Here is an 18,948-nt window from a genome sequence, read left to right on the forward strand (position 1 = left end):
GGAGTTACTAACTCAGTTACTTTTTGGGAGAAGTAATTAGTAACTATAACTAATTACTTTTAAAAAAGTAACGTTCCCAACACTGAAAGGGACATGACAAACATAAAATCATCAATTTTAGTGAAAATTAACTGTAAAAGCAATCGCAATATCTGTTATATTTTAAATACAATGTGTTTTTTCATATTTTGCAGCCAAAAAAAACAAAAATTTATGGGATGGGGTAGAAATAAGTGTACCTTAGTAAAATTTCTGCACTTAAATATAAATGTGTTGAATCTAAATTGTCTATTGCATCGAACCAGGGAATCAAAATCGACTTTTTATATGCTTTGATAGTTAACATTTGTTTAAAAATGCCGACTTCACGATTCTTTAATAAAACAAACCAGTTGATTAAATCTGGAAAAAAAAGTTTATTGAATAAAGAAAAAGCCAAAAAAACAACAAAAAAACAGGACACTTCAAAAAAAAATAAACACCACCGACTCCTTATTAACGTTTTGGTGAAAGAAAGAAAAAAATCCTGCAGACCTCAAACACACCACTGATACAGAGGAGCTCTGGAGTGCTTCTTTGTCCTTTTTACCTTTTTATATATTTTTGTACAATAAACCGTCAGAGAAGATGTGGAGATAATAAACGTCTGACATCATCCGTCAACTGCTGCAACTAAAAATAATCAAAAAGGGGATAAAAGTGTGTGTTTTATTTAAATGATGATGATTGTAATAATAATACAAAGAACACCAAACCAGCCTGATGTACAAAAAGTGCTGAATTTGTATATATAGATATAATATGTCGCCCATAGAAAACATCCACCAACGTTTTGGGTTTTACACATTTTGTAATTAGTGTTAATTCAAATAGTGAAAACGTCATGCCCTGCAGGAGTTAGTATTTACACACAGCGTGAAATAAAGTTCCCTAAATGAGACATGAGTTTTCTAGATCTATGAATAATAATGACCCAGTTTGTTTGCTTTTTTTTTTTTTGGATAAAATACATGATGATACAGGCATAAAATAAAATAAAAAAACACCTCAAACAGAAGGCCGTACACCCTTAGGAACGCCGGCCGCCTGAGCGCTCAGCCGGCCGGCGTCGTGCTCCAACGGCACCGTCAACAGAATCCAGACACAGAGATTCAGGAGTATAAATGTCGTATCTGTAATTGACACTGAAGCAGGTTTTCTGCTGCTGCTCAGTCTCTCCGCAGGTTGTTCAGACGCTCCTCCAGGTCGGCGTCCGCGTCCGCCAGCGCCGCCTGGGGCTCGGCCTTCTTCCCCGCCGCCACCGACAGGTTTCCTCCGGGGCTGGGGAGATCTGAGGGAGGGAAGGGGAGGGGGGCATAACACAGAGACATGATGAGCACAGGGGAGAGGAGTGTTTTCCTAATTAACCAGTTGATAGGAGCAGGAAAGGGTTGAGGGATAGTTCAACATTTTGTCAAATTGGCCCATTGCCATAATCCCTATAGTCATAGCAGTAGGTTTGTTACCTTTAATTGTCGGTGCAAGCTGTTTTTAGAACGGCGGAGCAGAGCGGCGAGCTGCTCAGAGCTACGCTACGGAGGCTCATGGGATTTCTTGGTTTCCCTCATCAAACTCATCAAATACACAACCCAACAACTCCAAAAAAAGCGCTCTGGTGGACAAGTTGTGACCTGCACATTCACCACGCTATGAGATAATAACAGAACGTTAGTTGTTTTAGAGGGAAACTCATGCAAAACCGCTGATGCACGTTGCCTTCAGGGACAGTTTTTCATCAAGCAGTCTCTGTATTTCCCTCTAAAACAACTCTGTGTGGTAACGTTCTGTTATTATCTCATAGTGTGGTGAATGTGCAGGTCACAACTTGTCCACCAGAGCGTTGTGGAGTTGTTGGATTGTGTATTTGATGAGTTTGATGAGGGAAACCAAGAAATCCCATGAGCCTCCGTTGCCAAAATGTTGAACTAAGTGTCTTCAAACGCCCAAAACTTCAACGTGTTCAGTTTAGTGTCGTTAACAACAAAGAAAAAGTTAAAATCTTCACATTTTAGAAGCTACAATCATATTTTTCTTTAGAATAAAAACTACAGAACTGGTTTCCTGATTAATTTCCTTCATCAATTAATCAACTAATTACTGCTGCTCTAGTTCTGGTTGGAGTTTCCATCGTGAATCCTGTTCCCACCACAGGTTTGTTAAGAGCATTGATACAAACACATGTCGCTTCTCAGTTCAGTTGGTGGTGAATTATATTCTGACTGGATTTAATGTTTGTATTAAATGTGACAGAAGAGTTGTCTGTTTGTTTGGTGTGTTTTTTCTTACGCGACAGTTCGTCCGTCAGGTTCAGACCGAGCTCGTCCAGCACTTGGGACACAATGGCGTCGCTGCAGGAAACACAAACGTATCAGAGTGAGTAAAAAAAACATTGAACATCATGTTGTTGGTTGTGTTAACCTTTAAAAAAAAACCTGTTAAACCAGAAAAGGAGGTCGTTTCAGGGCTTAGAGGCCGTGGGCGTTCTCCTCTTCAGTTCTATAAGCTATTGTTGGACGGAAATGTGGAACAAACACTTTAAACCTTAGATGAAACTTGTGTTTTTGTTCCTCACCTCTCCTCCTCGTCGTCCTCGTCTCCCATGGCGTCGTCGATGGCGTCGTTCATCATGTCCTCCTTCATGTCCATGATCTCGCTCTGGCGTTCAAACTCCATCATGATCTTCTGGATCTGAGGCAGCTTCAGCTACAAATAGAGAAATATATAACAATCAAATCATCCTGTGCATGTTCTCATTTGTCCAGGTCATAGTATCTCAAAGGAGTTTTAAATTAAATCGAAAGCAACTGGACTTGGTTATTTGTCTAGGAAGATGTTTCACCCAAACAGTGGGCTTTAGAGGTCTTTGCAAAGACCTCTACATTGGAGAAACAAAACAACCACTGCATAAACGCATGGTCCAACACAGACAGGAGAGCTAACTCCTCAGGTTTGGACTCTGCTGTCCATTTACATCTCAAGGAGAAAGCCCACTCCTTTGAGGACAGCAATGTTCACATCCTAGACAGAGAGGACAGATGGTTTGAAAGAGGAGTAAAAGAAGCCATCTATGTAAAAGTAGAGAAACCATCCCTCAACAGGGGAGGAGGTCTCACACACCACCTATCTCCAATTTACAATGCTGCCCTTTAGGGATGTCACGATTACTTGTTTTCACAATTAATCGTGGTATTAAACGCCACAATTAATTGATCGTAAAGATTCCTAAATACCGTCACTTTCTGAAAAAGATTATGTTGGAAACATATCTGCAGATGTGCGCCGAAGTAAAGGAAAATGCACAGATACTGGTCCATTTATCTAAAGTAACACTGAATTGGTAGGAAGTTAAATGTTAGCGTGTCATTTCAATTGTAAAGAAATGAATAGAATTAACTTAAACATTTAGTATAGATGACAATTAATGACTTAAATATTTCAAACACTTCCCCCAGTGGATTAATAGCTGGTCCTATATTAAGAGATTAGTAATGTAATTATATTTTGACTATATTTGATTTTACACATTCATAGTGTTGTGAAATGTATTGATGCATAATAGTCGTGATAAACGTAACACCATGATTATTTTTTGACAATAATCGCACCAAGAAAATCTATAATCGTGACATCCCTACTGCCCTTTCATCCCTTCCCAGGAGATTCAACAATTAAAACAACTGTTCACAAGTGTCAAGTGACTCCAACGACTGTCGTTATAACACAATAGGGCACTAACGAAGTCGAAACCAACTTTCCAGTCACTCAAACAGATAGTTGGACCAGTCTCAGCCTGGTCCGATGTGAGCATGAACTGATGAAGCCTCTTGGATGAAGGTGAAATGTCTTCCTAGACAAATAACCAAGTCCCGTTGCTATCGATTTAAAATTCCTTTGAGATATAACAATCATCACCATGGAGAAAGGACAGCTCGCTGTTCACGGGACCGACCTGTCTGTTCATGGTGGCCATCGCCTTGGTGACGCCCTTCATGGCCTGCGCCATGCTGTTGTTGGACTTGAGCGTCTGGATTTTCAGACTGACGGCCTGGATGTTCGCCTTCATCATGATGAACTTCTTCACGTAGCGCCGCGTGCGGACCAGGTCCTTGGCCATGATCTTTACGGCGTCCTGCCGAGATCAAAGTAAAACACACACAGACGATTAATCTCTCTTCTTTTTCTTAATCAGAGTTTTCTTAAATGAGCGACAGGAGGTTGGGAGACAGAGGAAGTCAAGTGAAGATAAGAATAAAGGTAGAAATGAAGGAAAGGAAAAGCCTCTAATCATGGACGACATCATCTGAGCTGTTTCTACTGTTTGATTTAGATATTTTCTCCCTCATTTTTTTCATCTTACTTTGAAAATTCTTGTTTAAAGCAGAAGTAAGCGATCCGGTCGTTTTGGCTAATGCTGCGTTCCAGGCAGGCTTTTGAAACCGTAAATTACAGCTTCAAGTCACAACTTACGACTTTGTAGCGTTCCAGGCAACCCACTCGTGTTTTTCCGACCTGTTTTACCTGTGAAAGTCACTATAACGGCCACTCGTAACTTCCGACCCGTGAACTCGCACCAGATCGAACTGGTACGACTTCACAGGTCGGAAAAACACGAGTTACGGGCTGCCTTGAACGCACCATAACAGTCCTCATCCCTACGTCACCACATTCAGGCGCATCCCTTGGCTGCACACACAGCCCTGCATGCCGTTCTCTCTCCTCATTGGATAAAAATTGTAGGATACGAGAAAAGTTTTCTCCTCGGCTCAGAGCAGAGCAGAGTGACTGACAGATCCGTGTTTCAGACCAAACACTCTATGTAAGTGATTGCTGTCGGAAGATATAACTATTTAAGACTTATATTAACACAAATATATCACTTACTTCTGCTTTAATGTCCAATTTGTGTACAAATTTTTTCTTTCTTTCTTTCTTTCTTTCTTTCTTTCTTTCTTTCTTTCTTTCTTTCTTTCACATTGGGTAATGCTCATTCCATGGTCATTTCTTTTTATTGTGAAAGTCATTTTTAACCCTTTTATAGTATAAAAACGGTCACTGATGTAACACTGCAATAGATCTATGACTTGACTCTATAAAACATATTTGACATTGAAAAAGTGCAGTTTCCCACAGCCTGTTCAGATTCTTCTTCTTCTTCTTTTAGTCTCACCATCTGTCCCTGTTTGGCCATTTTCTTGATGTCGGCGATGATCTTCTTCTCCTGCTGCTCCAGTTTCATCCGCTCCCGGTCCAGGTCTCTCATGGCTCGGTTGAGCGCCCTCTGGTTCTGCCGCAGCATCTCCTCTGGAGTCTTTTTCCTCCCGAACAGGAACTCCATCTGGTTCAAAAGCAGAGATTTGATTTTTAATAATAGTTGATCAACAGATAATGATGAAACAAATCTTAAGTACTTGATCAAGAAATATTGCCAAACAGTTCAGGAAAAGTGAGGATTTGCCGCTTTTCAATATTTTATATTATCATGAGTGGTAAGTTATTCTGTTCCTAATGTTTTAATAGTTAATCAACTAAAGAGTTATCAGTTTCTTCTGTCACTTTCTGATCCCAAAATATTTATTGTCGTTGCTTCTAAAATGTGAAGATTCTGTGTTTTTCCTTCATCATATATGACGGTTAAGTTACTGAATATCAATTAATCTTGACCTATTGGTTCAAGACTTTTTTTTTCTTTTTGGGGGTCTGTGACGAATTATAAAACACTTGGTTTCAGTATTTTCTGGATTATATTGTGACGCAATAACAAAACAAGGAAGCAAATCCTCACATCTGAGGGAGCTGAGAGTGTGAAGAATTTCGGAATTGTCTTATTAGAGATAAACAGAAGAAAGAAATGTTCTTATCAAAAGTTCCCACAGTCCAAGATGGAGTCTTTTAATTCCCTGTTTTGTCTGACCAATGGCTCAAAAATGAAAGCTATGTACTTTACTATTGTGTATAACAGCAGTGTGGTGATTACTTAATGATATTACTAGTTATTCAACTAAAGAATCATCAATTTATGTCACTTTCTGGTCCCAAAAAATGAGAAATACCAAGATTGAGTGCTTTTCCTTTTTCACATATGACCGTTAACTAAAAAAAAAACCCAATGAATCTTGACCTTTTGGTTGGTTCAGATAATTTCAGGACTTTCTTTTTCCTCGTGGTCTATGACTAATTATAAAAGATTGCGTTATCAGTGTTTTCTGGATTTTGTGACGCAATAACAAAACAAGGAACATCTGAACGAGCTGACAGTGTGAAGAATTCCTCACATGGCTTCCAAGACGCCCAAAAACTATTAATAACTTCTCAAAATAGTTGAAGATTTTTCCATTAAATGTAACACTGTAGTTGTGAACTAGCCTATCTGAACTTTAATGTCTATATAAGTGAATAGTGACACTGAAGAAAGAGAGAGTCAGGCCGGTCACACCTGAAGACACCTGAGTTCCTGGAATAAATTACTCAGCAGTTATTTCTGTGTCTAGAGGCCTGTTCTCTCCTTCCTCCGTGTTTTATCTGCTCTGCTGCTGTAAATCTGCTCCTGCCTCCTCCTCATTTACCCCCCTCCTCCACCACGGACGGACTCAATCCCGCCGGGAAACACACACATCCTCCACTCATTCCTCCGCTTCTCACCGTGAACCCGCAGACTTTAATCCCGCAGATGAGACGTGTTTCTGGGCGTCTTCTCCGACTCCGATCCGACACAAATTTGAACGATTATTTGTTTTCTTTCCTTCTCTTCCGTGTTGCGATAGTTTCACTTCCGGGAAATGACGTCAACGCGCACCACATGTACGTAGACGTTCGGGATTTTTTCCGCTGCGTCACTAGCGTAAAGTTCACGACGAAGACAGGAAGTACAAACTTTCAAAATAAAATTTGAGATTAATTTATATAAAGTAGGTCAACTTTAAAGTTGTACTATTTTTTTTTATCCTTGAAAAGACTTTGTAAAAGTTTTAAGAGGATTTAATTTTCTTGTTCCTTTTGTGCTGCACATCTAATCTATTATTCTATTTTTTATGTAACCTACTCGTCCCCAAAATCCTGATACTTTGCACCATCAGTGTTTATTTATTTATTCATCTTCCCTTTTTCTTTTCTTTTCTTTTCTTTTATTTGTTGTGCAGAGTGCAATTAAACATCTTTTGCTACTGTTAGTCAAGAATATCCCTGTTTGGGATCTCCCTTTGGGGACTAATAAAGTAATTTGTATTCATATTAACATAATAGGCATATACATATATTATAATAATATCTGTAACATGTATAATGTCTGCAAATGGTAGATGAGCTGCCAGACAAATGAATTTCCCTTTGGGTATTAATAAAGTCATTCTTATCTTATCTTATAAGTAAAAATATCTAACTATATGATAAGATTGCAGCATTAGATTTTATTATTGTTGCGTGAACATACAGTGCTCACTGTTTTTTAGCCCATGATTTTGTTTTTCCTCCACTGTAAAAGGCCTATTCACATTCATTCGGGCTTTTATTTTGTATGCTTGTGCTCTCGCCATCCGGTCACAATGTCGTCACCTTGACGCGGATGGATTTGCACATGTGCGTATTTCACAGAAGGGCACACAAACCACAAACATACTGTAGCTACTACAGCTCTGGAGGGACACAGGTGCAGCAGCCGGGGGTTTGAACAAAGACCCAGTGAGAGACACTCATCACCAGTGAAACCTGAGGACTCTGTCTGTATCTGTGGATTAATGGATCTTCCAGGTGGTTGAACTTCACCTCCACCTCTCTCAGTGTTATCTGGACTTTTTCTCCATCTGCTTTTTAAAAAATGTGGGGGTCTTCCTCCTCCTCGCATCATCAGCACAAGTTGCTGCTTCTCTGGGGCCGGAGGCTGAAGTCTCAGTTTGACCCCCACCACTACCACGTCAGTGCTGCTCTCCTGCACCCAGAGGTCAGAGGAGGAGGCGCTGGCATCAAACCTGTGGTGAAGAAACACAAACACAGACTCAAACCGACACCAGCTGCTGTGTCTGATGGATGGCAGCAGCAGCAGCAGAAGCAGGACAACAATGAGAGGATCCCAGCGCTGCAGAGGCCAAACCAGTGGAAGAAGGGAGACAGGAGAGTCTCGTCTGAACTCAGGAAGCTGCGTGTGGAGGATGTTTCCCCTCCTGCAGCAGGGGAGAGGGAGAGGAGGACGCAGAGGTCGATGGTGTTTGACTCCAGAGCAGAGAAGAACCATGAGATTGTGTTTGGCGTCGCTCCCTGTCTCCTGGCTCTGACTCAGGGCAGAAGGAAGGCCCAGAAACTGTTTGTAAAAGACGGCGAGGCCTCTCACAGGGCAAGGCAAGACATCTTTATTATTATTAAACAACAGCATAAACCAGCATAAAACAGCATAAAAAACACAGTCATTCATGTATTCTGGACCATTCAGTGATTTGTAGACCAGGAGCAGAACTTTAAAATCTATTCTGTAGCTGACTGGGAGCCAATGTAAGGTATTAAAGAGATAGTTCAACATTTTGGCAAATTGGCCCATTGCCATAATCCCTATAGTTATAGCAGTAGGTTTGTTACCTTTAATTGTCGGTGCAAGCTATTTTTAGAACGGCGGAGCAGAGCCTTGAGCTGCTCAGAGCTACGCTACGGAGGCTCATGGGATTTCTTTCTCAAACTCATCAAATACACAATCCAACAACTCCAAAACGCTCTGGTGGACAAGTTGTGACCTGCACATTCACCACGCTATGAGATAATAACACAACGTTACCAGACAGAGTTGTTTTAGAGGGAAATGCAGAGACTGCTTGATGAAAAACTGTCCCTGAAGGCAACGCGCATCAGCGGTTTTGCATGAATTTACCTCTAAAACAACTCTGTCTGGTAACATTCTGTTATTATCTCATAGCGTGGTGAATGTGCAGGTCACAACTTGTCCACTAGAGCGTTTTGGAGTTGTTGGATTGTGTATTTGATGAGTTTGATGAGGGAAACCAAGAAATCCCATTAGCCTCCGTAGCGTAGCTCTGAGCAGCTCACGGCTCTGCTCCGCTGTTCTAAAAACAGCTTGCACCGACAATTAAACGTAACGAACCTACTGCTATGACTATAGGGATTATGGCAATGGGCCAATTTGCCAAAATGTTGAACAACTATCCCTTTAAGACCTGGGGTTATAGCCTTATAAGATCTGATCTCTTTGTTCTGGTTAACAGGGCGTCTGTGTTGAAGGTGTGCGAGGAGGCCCGTCGCAGAGAAGTCCAGGTGCAACGGGTCAGCAAGAGGGATCTGGACTCCATGTGTGCAGGGCGAGTGCATCAGGGTGTGTGTCTGCAGGCCAGTCCTCTGGGGTTTCTCACCGAGGACGGAGATGCTGCTGGACCGGGCAGCGAGAAGGAGAAGGAGAAGGACTCAACCTCACCACCACCACTGTGGCTCGTCCTGGAGGGGATTCAGGACCCGATGAATCTGGGCGCCATCCTGCGTTCTGCCTACTTCCTGGGCGTGGACCGAGTGGCCAGCAGCCTGCGGGACTCCTGTCCGCTTACTCCCGTGGTCAGCAAGGCCAGCTCGGGCGCCATGGAGGTGCTCGGGGTGTACGGGTATGAAAACCTGGAGGACATGTTGAGGCTTAAGGCGGCCCGGGGCTGGCAGGTGGTCGGCACAGTGGGAGCAGTGGACGAGTCTCACCCTCTTCTTCCTCCTTCTCTTCCTCCTCTTCCTCCGGTCACTCAGTGCTCAGACTTTCACATGACGAAGCCCACGTTGCTGCTGATGGGAGGCGAGGGAGGCGGCTTGTCCAGGGAGCTGCTCTCCTCGTGCCAGACCCTGCTCACTATCCCGGCCGGCAGAGACTTGTTCCCCGGCATCGAGTCCCTGAACGTCTCCGTGGCCGCCGCCATCCTGCTGCACTCGCTGCTGTCGTCCAGGACTCGGTCGAGCGCTCAGATCTCTAGTGCAGAGGCTAGTGCAGGTGCTAGAAGATATATTAAAAAAAGAGTCAAGTGAGAACAAACCTTTCTGGTTGACTCCATCTGCAGCAGCAGGACACCTTGTCCTTCTTGTCTGTGAAGAGTTGTCCTGCTGCAGAAGTCATGCAATAGTACTAATCCCCAATGCAGGGCCGGCCCAAGCCTCCATGGGGCCCTAAGCAAAATCTTTATCTTGGTGCCCTCTATTACTACCAATAATACTATTTCATTCTTTACTCTGTCATAATAATCATCATCATAACCTGGCAGGTTTTTACCCATCTGAAATGGCTTAAATTTATTCTGAAATGGCACCAAATTCAGCTGAAAGTGCTGAATTTGATTACATTTAATCTTCAAATTGATATAGTAATGGGATACTGAATGTCACTAGGTCGACTAAAAGTAAAAAAAAAAAAAAATCAACAGACAATGCATTTACTGTAAACACATCATCTGCTTTTTTAAATTTTTGGTTTTAAAGCAGAAGTAAGCGGAATATTTGTGTTAATATAAGTCTTAAATAGTTCTATCTTCCGACAGCAATCACTTCTATAGAGTGTTTGGTCTGAAACACGGGTCTGTCACTCACTCTGCTCTGCTCTAAGCCGAGGAGAAAACTTTCCTTGTATCCTACAACCTTTATCCAATGAGGAGAGAGAACGGCATAAAGGGGCAGTCCTCTCTGTGTGTGCAGTCAAGGGATGCGCGTGAATGTGGTGACGTAGGGACGAGGGCGGGGACTGCTAACTCCATCGGCTGACAAGAAGTTAGCCAAAACGACCGGATCGCTTACTTCTGCTTTAAATATAGGCTACTGCAACAGAAAAGTGCAACAACAATTTGAAATGCAACAATAATTAAAGTTTTTTGTAATTACGCAGTGTTTCTCTATGGATTGACAATTTTTTTTAAAGTTACCTGCCTTTTGGGGCCCCCCCCCAATAGTCATGGGGCCCCAAGCAGGTGCTTAGTTCGCTTATGCCTTGGGCCGGCTCTGCCCCAGTGGGATTGTGTCTGTATTGTATCTGCCTGTACTCCGACCAAATACAAATCTGATAATGATCTATATTTTTCTCATTGTTAAAACATTTATAATGACAACAATAAATTGATAACAATGACTGTGTTGAGTTCCATTGTTACTGAGAAACTATATCCATTAAAAACAAATCAGTGAGTGACTCTTGTTTCTTCATCAGCACGAAAACACAATATAGTTTATTTTGAGTCACTTCAACACACACAAACCCCTTTGTTAGGAACTACAGCACCAAGTTATTTTAGGAAGTTTCTGAGCCTTAAAAAAAAAAAAGAGAGAGAGACATAAACAACGTATTTGCAACCTGTTTTTAAAAGTTAAGGTGTTTCCCAAGAACCAATGGTTCTGATGTTGTAGCTGCTGCCCTGTCAGGATAATGGTATCAATAACAGAGTAAAATGTTTATCACTGGACTTTTATTTTGAATAAAAATAATACGTAATATTCATCTTGCATGTATTTGTCATGTTTTTTTCTTCAGTGTTTGATTGTTTGTCTTAGGTGGCATGTTGTCAGGGTGAAGCTTATTCCCGCTGTATCATGCATTTAAAAGAAATCTAGTTCTTTTTTTTCTTGGGATTATCATTTAACACATAGAAAACATTGGCCATATTATTCCATCATAGGATAAACTGCTTTACTTGTCCAAACATCTGACAATGATTACCTGAATGTGAAAAACTACTTGATATACTTGAAGCCAAGTTAACACTCAGGTTGGTCCATAATTTCTGACCAACTGTCCAAAGCCTCAGAAGAAAAAACTGGAATAGTATCAAGTATTTACATTTTAGAAGATAGTAGCAGCGTAATTTTACTGTAAAAACAACATAAATGATTTATCAATTTAGAAAAATCTTGCTGTGAGAATCAAAATCATAAACCTTTGTTAAAACAAAGCCCTGCAAGGAATAAAAGTATAAAACAGTGCTCCTTTCCACCCCTTCTGAGATAAAAATAAAACATATCCCTGTCAATACATTGCCAACAATATATAGCAGCATAGTTAATATTTACATAACATTCACAGTCAGTTTATAAGGATTGAATTATTTCCTGAATGGTTTACAGACTGTCACACATGATCGTATATAAAACTGTACTACAGGCTAAACCACATACCTTTGTCTGTTTGTTCTAAGTTAGACAAACAATAAGTAGCCTACTATTTCTTCTGGCCTTGAGCGACTACTGTACTTTATCTTTTATTATTATCATCATCATCATTATTATTATTAGGCTATGTGTATAAAAAAATGACATTTGATCTGATAGCTGGAAACCTGCAAAGAAAAGAAAAAAAGAAAGAAAGAAAGAAAAGGATTGAATTATAGTGAATTGTTTTCAGATTGTGACACATGATAGTATCTGTATATATAAAACGGTCCTGCAGGCTAAACCACATACTTTTGTCTGTTTGTTCTAAGTTTGACAAACAATAGGCCTAATTCATATTTCTTCTGTATAGTCGAGTCCCCTGCTTGTTTCTAGCCTTACGACTTGTGTAGCCTAATGTAGTTTTTTTAAAGGGATAGTTCAACATTTTGGCAAATTGGCCCATTGCCATAATCCCTATAGTTTTAGGAGTAAGTTCGTTACCTTTAATTGTCGGTGCAAACTGTTTTTAGAACGGCGGAGCAGAGCCGTGAGCTGCTCATCATGGGATTTCTTGGTTTCCCTCATCAAACTCATCAAATACACAATCCAACAACTCCAAAACGCTCTGGTGGACAAGTTGCGACCTGCACATTCACCACGCTATGAGATAATAACAGAACGTTACCGGACAGAGTTGTTTTAGAAGCAAATTCATGCAAAACCGCTGATGCGTGTTGCCTTCAGGGACAGTTCAATTTACCTCAAAAACAACTCTGTCTCGTAATGCTCTGTTATTATCTCATAGCGTGGTGAATGTGCAGGTCACAACTTGTCCACCAGAGCGTTGTGGAGTTGTTGGATTGTGTATTATTTGATGAGTTTGATGAGGGAAACCAAGAAATTCCATTAGCCTCCGTAGCGTAGCTCTGAGCAGCTCACGGCTCTGCTCCGCCGTTCTAAAAACAGCTTGCACCGACAATTAAAGGTAATGAACCTAGGGATTATGGTAATGGACCAATTTGCCAAAATGTTGAACTATCCCTTTAATCATTTTTATTTATTTATTATGGACCATAAAAAAAAAACATCTGATCTGATAGCTGGAAATCTGACAAAAAGAAAAAAGAAAAAAAAAAGAAAAAGTGGTTGAGTGTTTTACAACAACAGACCAACGGAGCTGTGGACGCACTTTCCACATGGAGGCAGTGTGCACTAGCGGAGCTGCCAACAAGCCAGTTTGATGGGTGAGGAAGAAGAGCGGCGCACACAATGCACTGCACGGCTGACAAGGGTTGTGTCTCTGTCTCCCCGATGATTTTCACCACAAATTTCCAATTCAGTGGAAACTTGTGAAGGGGGCAGCAGCGGCAGTAGTAGCAGCAGCAACAACAGCAGTAACGTTTGTCCGCCGCCGCCTCGTCTCCGTGAGTATTTCCAACCCGGGGATTATTATTATTATTTTAGTGACAAAGGAGGGCGAACCGTAAGAGCGGAAACCTCGGCGAGTGGTCCAACTTCTTCTTATTTTTTCTTCTTCCCAAACATTGGATTTAACACAGCGGAAGGCTGCATGAAGAAGGAGCTGCTGCCCGGCCCGACGGGGGCTCGGCCGACGACGACACCCTCGTTTATGGAAATCGACACCGAGGCTTTGATTTTGATATTTGGGCCTTGAATTTTTTTTTTCCTTTATGATGGAGGAGGAAGGGAAGAAGAAGCGAGATATTATGATTATAAAGGCGAATAGTTCTTAAAATAATAATATTAAAAAAAACGTGACCTATTCCTCCTGCTTCCTCGGTAATAATAATCTGGAGGTTGTTGTTTAGTTAGCCGGCTAACGCGGAGCTAGCCGGAGTGCTAACTAACGTCACGTCTTTTCTTTTGATGTGATGCGAATCGGCCATTAACGTTTCGACAGCAGGAAAAATTATTAAGTCTCTTGGCCGCTGGATATTAGTTAGCTTCACCTTCTAGCATCCAGGGCTGTCAGATTTTCCAGAGACGTTTTAAGAATATAATTTTATTCCTGTGTTGTTGCGGGCTTGGATACTATACTATATCGTAATGTATCGAGTTAGCCGTGCGAGCTAGAGGCTAATCGCTAAAAGCTAAAGTAGCATTAACGACAACCCAAACTAAACTAAAACCAGACAGCTGGGTTCGCTTACTCCCTTTAATTCTGGGGAGTAATTCAAGAAAAGAAACAAAAAACACAAATTAAATGTAATGTCACGGCAGTCGGCGTGTTAATGTTGGGATATCTTAGGTTATTTATTCATGCTAACCGCTAGCATTCAGCTAATGAATTTGTGTCAGCGTGTGCAGAAATATATATAAAGGAAATCCTTCAGTTTCGTCGGCGTGATTTTTTTTTTTTTTTTTTTTAGTTTGATAAAAATAATCCCAGAGGTGACTCGGCCCGTTTTGTCAACAACACATCTATCTATATCTGTCCCCTTTTCTTTTTTTGTTGTGTAACTTATTATTATTATTATTACTATGTGGTTGTCGGTTGAATTAGCAGCTAGTAGTTAGTTAGCTCACACACTAGCCCCATGTCCTGACAGACATCTGTGTGTGTGCGTGTTTGTTTGTGTTGTGTGCGCGCATGTATGTATGTGGGCGATTTAAATAAATTCCAATGTAGAGCAAAGTTTATCTGGAAATGACACTAAAATTTCGCCGGAAGAAAGGCCCCAGATGCCCACGGACTGTTGTCAGAGGACGGTAAATAATAATAGCCACTGGTTTCCATTAACTTAACGCCATTTTTTTTTTTTTTTTTTTTTTTTATAAAACAGAGGCTCCCTGTGAGGGCCTGCTGTTGTGTGGTGTTTTATTATTATTTGCCTGGACCGGGACTTTAAATAAAACAAAAAAAGAAGAAGTGCCTTTTTTTTTAATTTTTTTTTTTTATTGCTCGGATCTCACTGGAGTTACAAAAAAAGGGAGTCGCCGTTTGGAAACATCATGGAGGGCCCAAGCCGGAGCGCTGGGTTCAGGCAGAGCCGACGCTCTCGATCCCAGCGCGACAGAGACAGGGAGCGGCGGCGGCGGAGGAGAGTGGACCTGGAGGCCGAGGAGAGGGCCACATCCCTGTCCTCGGGCTCCGACCGGGAGGCGAAGACCAACAGCGGCCTCGGCCTGGGCCTCGGTCTCGGTCTCGGTGTTGTCGGCGGCGTCCTGGGTCCCGGCGGGAGACTGGGAGGGGAATGCCGGCCTGGGTTTGGGAGACACAGGCCTCCACGCCGGAGGAAGAGGGAGTCTGTGTCCTGTGAGGAAGACATCATCGATGGCTTCGCTATTGCCAGCTTCATCAGCCTGGAGGCACTGGAGGTAATAATAATAATTTAAAAAAAGCATATTATATAGACAGCATGGGAATATTGGTGATTTGTTTTTAACAGGTTTGAGGCCACTGTAAAAAGACTGACCAACTGTCCAAAGCCTCAGAAGAAAAAACTGGAATAGTATCAAGTATTTACATTTTAGAAGATAGTAGCAGCGTAATGTGTTTACTGTAAAAACAACATAAATGATTTATCAATTTAGAAAAATCTTGCTGTGAGAATCAAAATCATAAACCTTTGTTAAAACAAAGCCCTGCAGGGAATAATTATAAAACAGTGCTCCTTTCCACCCCTTCTGAGATGTTGCTACAGCAGTTCCCTCTATCATCAAAATACTGAAAATAAAACATATCCCTGTCAATACATTATCAACAATATATAGCAGCATAGTTAATATTTACATAACATTCACAGTTCACAGAATAAGTCCGGGCTATTTTTTTTGTGCAAATTTAATCAAATTCTGAGCAACAAACAGGAGAATAGGAAGACAGGACAGTTGACCATATAATGCTCATTTTGCACCAGTTGAGGATTGATCCTTCAACTTCTAGAATCAAAGACCATTGTCTATAGCACTGAGCTAATTGACAAGTGGCAGTTCAACAGTGGCTTCACAAACTTGAGTAAGCCATTCACTGTCGTGCAGGCAGATATGAGGCCACTGTAAAAAGAAAAATCAGTTTTTGAGGTAAAATTCTGATATGTATTTGTCAAACATCATCTACTATGATTCTAAGATTTTGTGCATTTTGTTTCACAAAGACCATCTGGTATTTTGATGTGTTATTATTATCATCAACTCCCTTGTTGGGTCTTGAACCCACATCCTCTGACACCAAGAACCAGCTCCTAACTCACTGAGCTAATTGTGTGTTGCTTCTCAAATAGACTGGCAGCAGGTGTCAAGGCAGATTTCAAAAATGGTCAAAATGTCACAAATTGTGTTTCTAAACAAACATCTGATAATACATAAATTGCATCTAGACAGCATGGGAATATTGGTGATTTGTTTTTAACTAAAAGTGTTTTGCTTCACAAGAGAAAATCTGATGTTTAAAAAAAAATGCCACTCTTACACTATTGACTGCAGTTGTTCCCATGAGAGCAGAATTCAAAATGTTCTAGAAAAAAATTCAGTTTTTGAGATAAAACTCTGATATTTGCCAAACGTCATCAACCACGACTCCAAAATATTGTCATTCTGGTGTTTTCAGACCTTGTATAATGCAAAGAAAACAAGTTCATATTCATTTTAAAACAACACAACACTACTTTTTAAACTTGGGAAGAGTTTAGAAATCAACATGGCTGCGATAAAAAATTTGGATTATTCCACCAGTGTTTTTTTTATTTATTTATAAGCTTTCTTCCTCATTAAATATGATTTGGTTCAGGTGATCATCCAAGTAGAGTGAGGTGTGCTTGTGTCGATGGCTGCCATACATGTAGAGAAGCTGATTTATTTATTAAGAACATTTTGGAGTAGTGGTCTCTTTATTTTTTCCAGAGCTGTATATTTATTTTAACACCTGGTGCTCAGCTGTCATCCATCAAACAGCTTTTAATCCCCTACATTAGTGTAAACAAAGTGATGGATGGATGACGCTTGGATGAATGAATGTTGCTTGGCAGGATTTAGCACATTTCTTTCCCCTCTTAATTGATTTTAAATGATAGTAGAGCTGTAGTGTAGGCATTTAAACCTATATCATCATCATCTCCCTCTTTCCTCCTCTTCCTCTTGTCCATCACATCCCATATAGATAGATAGATAGATAGATACCTTTTTACTCCCTGCAGCCAAAGGTGAGAGAATAGGCTGCAGACTGAACTCCTCAACTCTGACACCATTCATTCCTTTTGCCTGGAAAAAGCACTCCACTCAGGCCAAACCCAAACCCCAAGGCAGTCCCTCCCTCTGATGGGTTCTGGAGAGGCTTCAATTATTCATGTTCTAATTCTGTTAGGTGTTGATGAGCTGCCAAATGGCTTTTCAGAAAAAGAAAGAGGTGGTGGGAGGGGGGGGGGAAAGGGAAAAATACACGACTTAGGCTATAGCTGTGTATTCTTGAGCCGGTGTGTGTGTGTGACCGACCGCCGCGCCTCGACAGCACAGACAGTTTTCTGTTCTGGCGATACGACTTTAGTTTGGACCGGGGCTCTTCACCTAATACTTTTCATTCCTAACTTCTTTTTTTTTTGTTGCTCAGGTCAATTGTCTATCTGTCAGAAAAAAAACGGAGCAGGAAACTAAAGTCACATGTGAATTCCCCCAGGATCAGCATTTTTCTTAAAAGACTTGGTGTGAATTTATCTACCACCATTAATACAATATATAGGCTACCGCTGCATACATACATACATACATGTGTTGGCATGAGGACACAGTTGGCATTTTAATGAGGATAAAAATTATTTCTAATATTAATCATCAGCCTTCGGGGGCTACGGCTGATGGTATCTGCGTTTGAGCTCGGCATCGGGACAGGAAACCAGATTATTTGCCCATAGATAGGTTCTGCTTTAAAACTGCCAAAACCTGACGCACACATTTAGTTCCAGTGCCTCTCTCCGAGGGGGGTAACTTGATTTCACAGTCAAATGAACCAAGGAGACTGGTGGTTGGTTAATATCCGAGACTGCTAATAGAAAAAAAAGAAAAGAAGTAAACACTACCTGCTTGAATTGACCAGTGATTTACTGGTGGTATGTGTCAATTTCCTCTCACAGAATCTTTAATTTCCTGCTTGAATTCTATTTATTAATTAATTAATAACAATGCAATGGGCAAAACTGTCTGGAGTTGAGTAACGTCTGAACCAGTTTGAACAGAGACAATGGCTGTGGTGACCTTCACGTTGACCTTTCCAGCTGAGTTTATTAATGTATTATTTAGTTCCTCTACAGCTCATCTGTCGCTTTTTTTGGTTCTATAATAAACAATGCAATTCAAAAACTATGACGCATCCAGTCAAACCCATGTAATTAACAGGATAATAATAATTATAATACATGGAGATAATTCTTTAACTAGTTTTTTGGGATATATGTTACATCTTGTCATTTCAAGACGATACTTTCATTCATACCCTACAATTAATCCTTATTTTTTTATTAATGGTTGTGAAGAAACAGGTTGCACAAGTTGTCAACCTCTTTAGTTTATGACCTTTTATAACCAAGAAGTTCCTACTTGAAACACATAGATTATGTCTACAGGCTATTTGATTAAAGCAGATATCAGCTTCACGGCCGTTTCGGCTAATGCTGCGTTCAAGGCAGGCTTTTGAAACCGTGAGTTACAGCTTCAAGTCACAACTACGACTTGGTAGCGTTCCAGGTAACCCGTAGCTCGTGTTTTTACCATCCTGTTGTCTGTGAAAGTTCCCTATAACGGCCACTCGTAACTTCCGACCCGTGAACTCGTACCAGATCGAACTGGTATGACTTCACAGGA

At 41.0% G+C, this 18,948-nt stretch overlaps 3 protein-coding genes across 8 annotated transcripts in view; 2 read left to right on the plus strand and 1 right to left on the minus strand.

The window, feature by feature from the left end:
• Positions 1–408: 408 nt before the first annotated feature.
• On the minus strand, positions 409–6,826 carry chmp2a (charged multivesicular body protein 2A). The gene is made up of 6 exons (XM_083994610.1): positions 6,679–6,826; positions 5,207–5,374; positions 3,989–4,168; positions 2,612–2,742; positions 2,326–2,387; positions 409–1,330 (listed from the first exon to the last, which is right to left on the minus strand). The coding sequence occupies exons 2-6, from the start codon at positions 5,372–5,374 to the stop codon at positions 1,209–1,211; spliced, it is 663 nt and encodes a 220-aa protein (XP_083850736.1). The 5' UTR covers positions 6,679–6,826; the 3' UTR covers positions 409–1,208.
• Positions 6,827–7,635: 809 nt separating this feature from the next.
• On the plus strand, positions 7,636–10,032 carry mrm1 (mitochondrial rRNA methyltransferase 1 homolog; the record flags this gene model as incomplete). Its single annotated transcript, XM_083994833.1, has 2 exons — positions 7,636–8,367; positions 9,240–10,032. The coding sequence occupies exons 1-2, from the start codon at positions 7,850–7,852 to the stop codon at positions 10,030–10,032; spliced, it is 1,311 nt and encodes a 436-aa protein (XP_083850959.1). The 5' UTR covers positions 7,636–7,849.
• A 3,300-nt stretch (positions 10,033–13,332) lies between these two features.
• fbrs (fibrosin) overlaps positions 13,333–18,948 on the plus strand; it is a 30,804-nt gene continuing 25,188 nt past the window's right edge. For all 6 annotated transcript variants that reach the window (XM_083994565.1, XM_083994567.1, XM_083994568.1 and 3 more), the window contains exon 1: positions 13,333–15,474. In XM_083994565.1, coding sequence (XP_083850691.1) covers positions 15,109–15,474 — 366 coding nt within the window. In that variant the 5' untranslated portion in view covers positions 13,333–15,108. The remainder of the gene's footprint in view (positions 15,475–18,948) is intronic.

Source organism: Trachurus trachurus (assembly GCF_905171665.1).
Source record: "Trachurus trachurus genome assembly, chromosome: 19".
In the NCBI taxonomy this organism is placed as follows: Eukaryota; Metazoa; Chordata; class Actinopteri; order Carangiformes; family Carangidae; genus Trachurus; species Trachurus trachurus.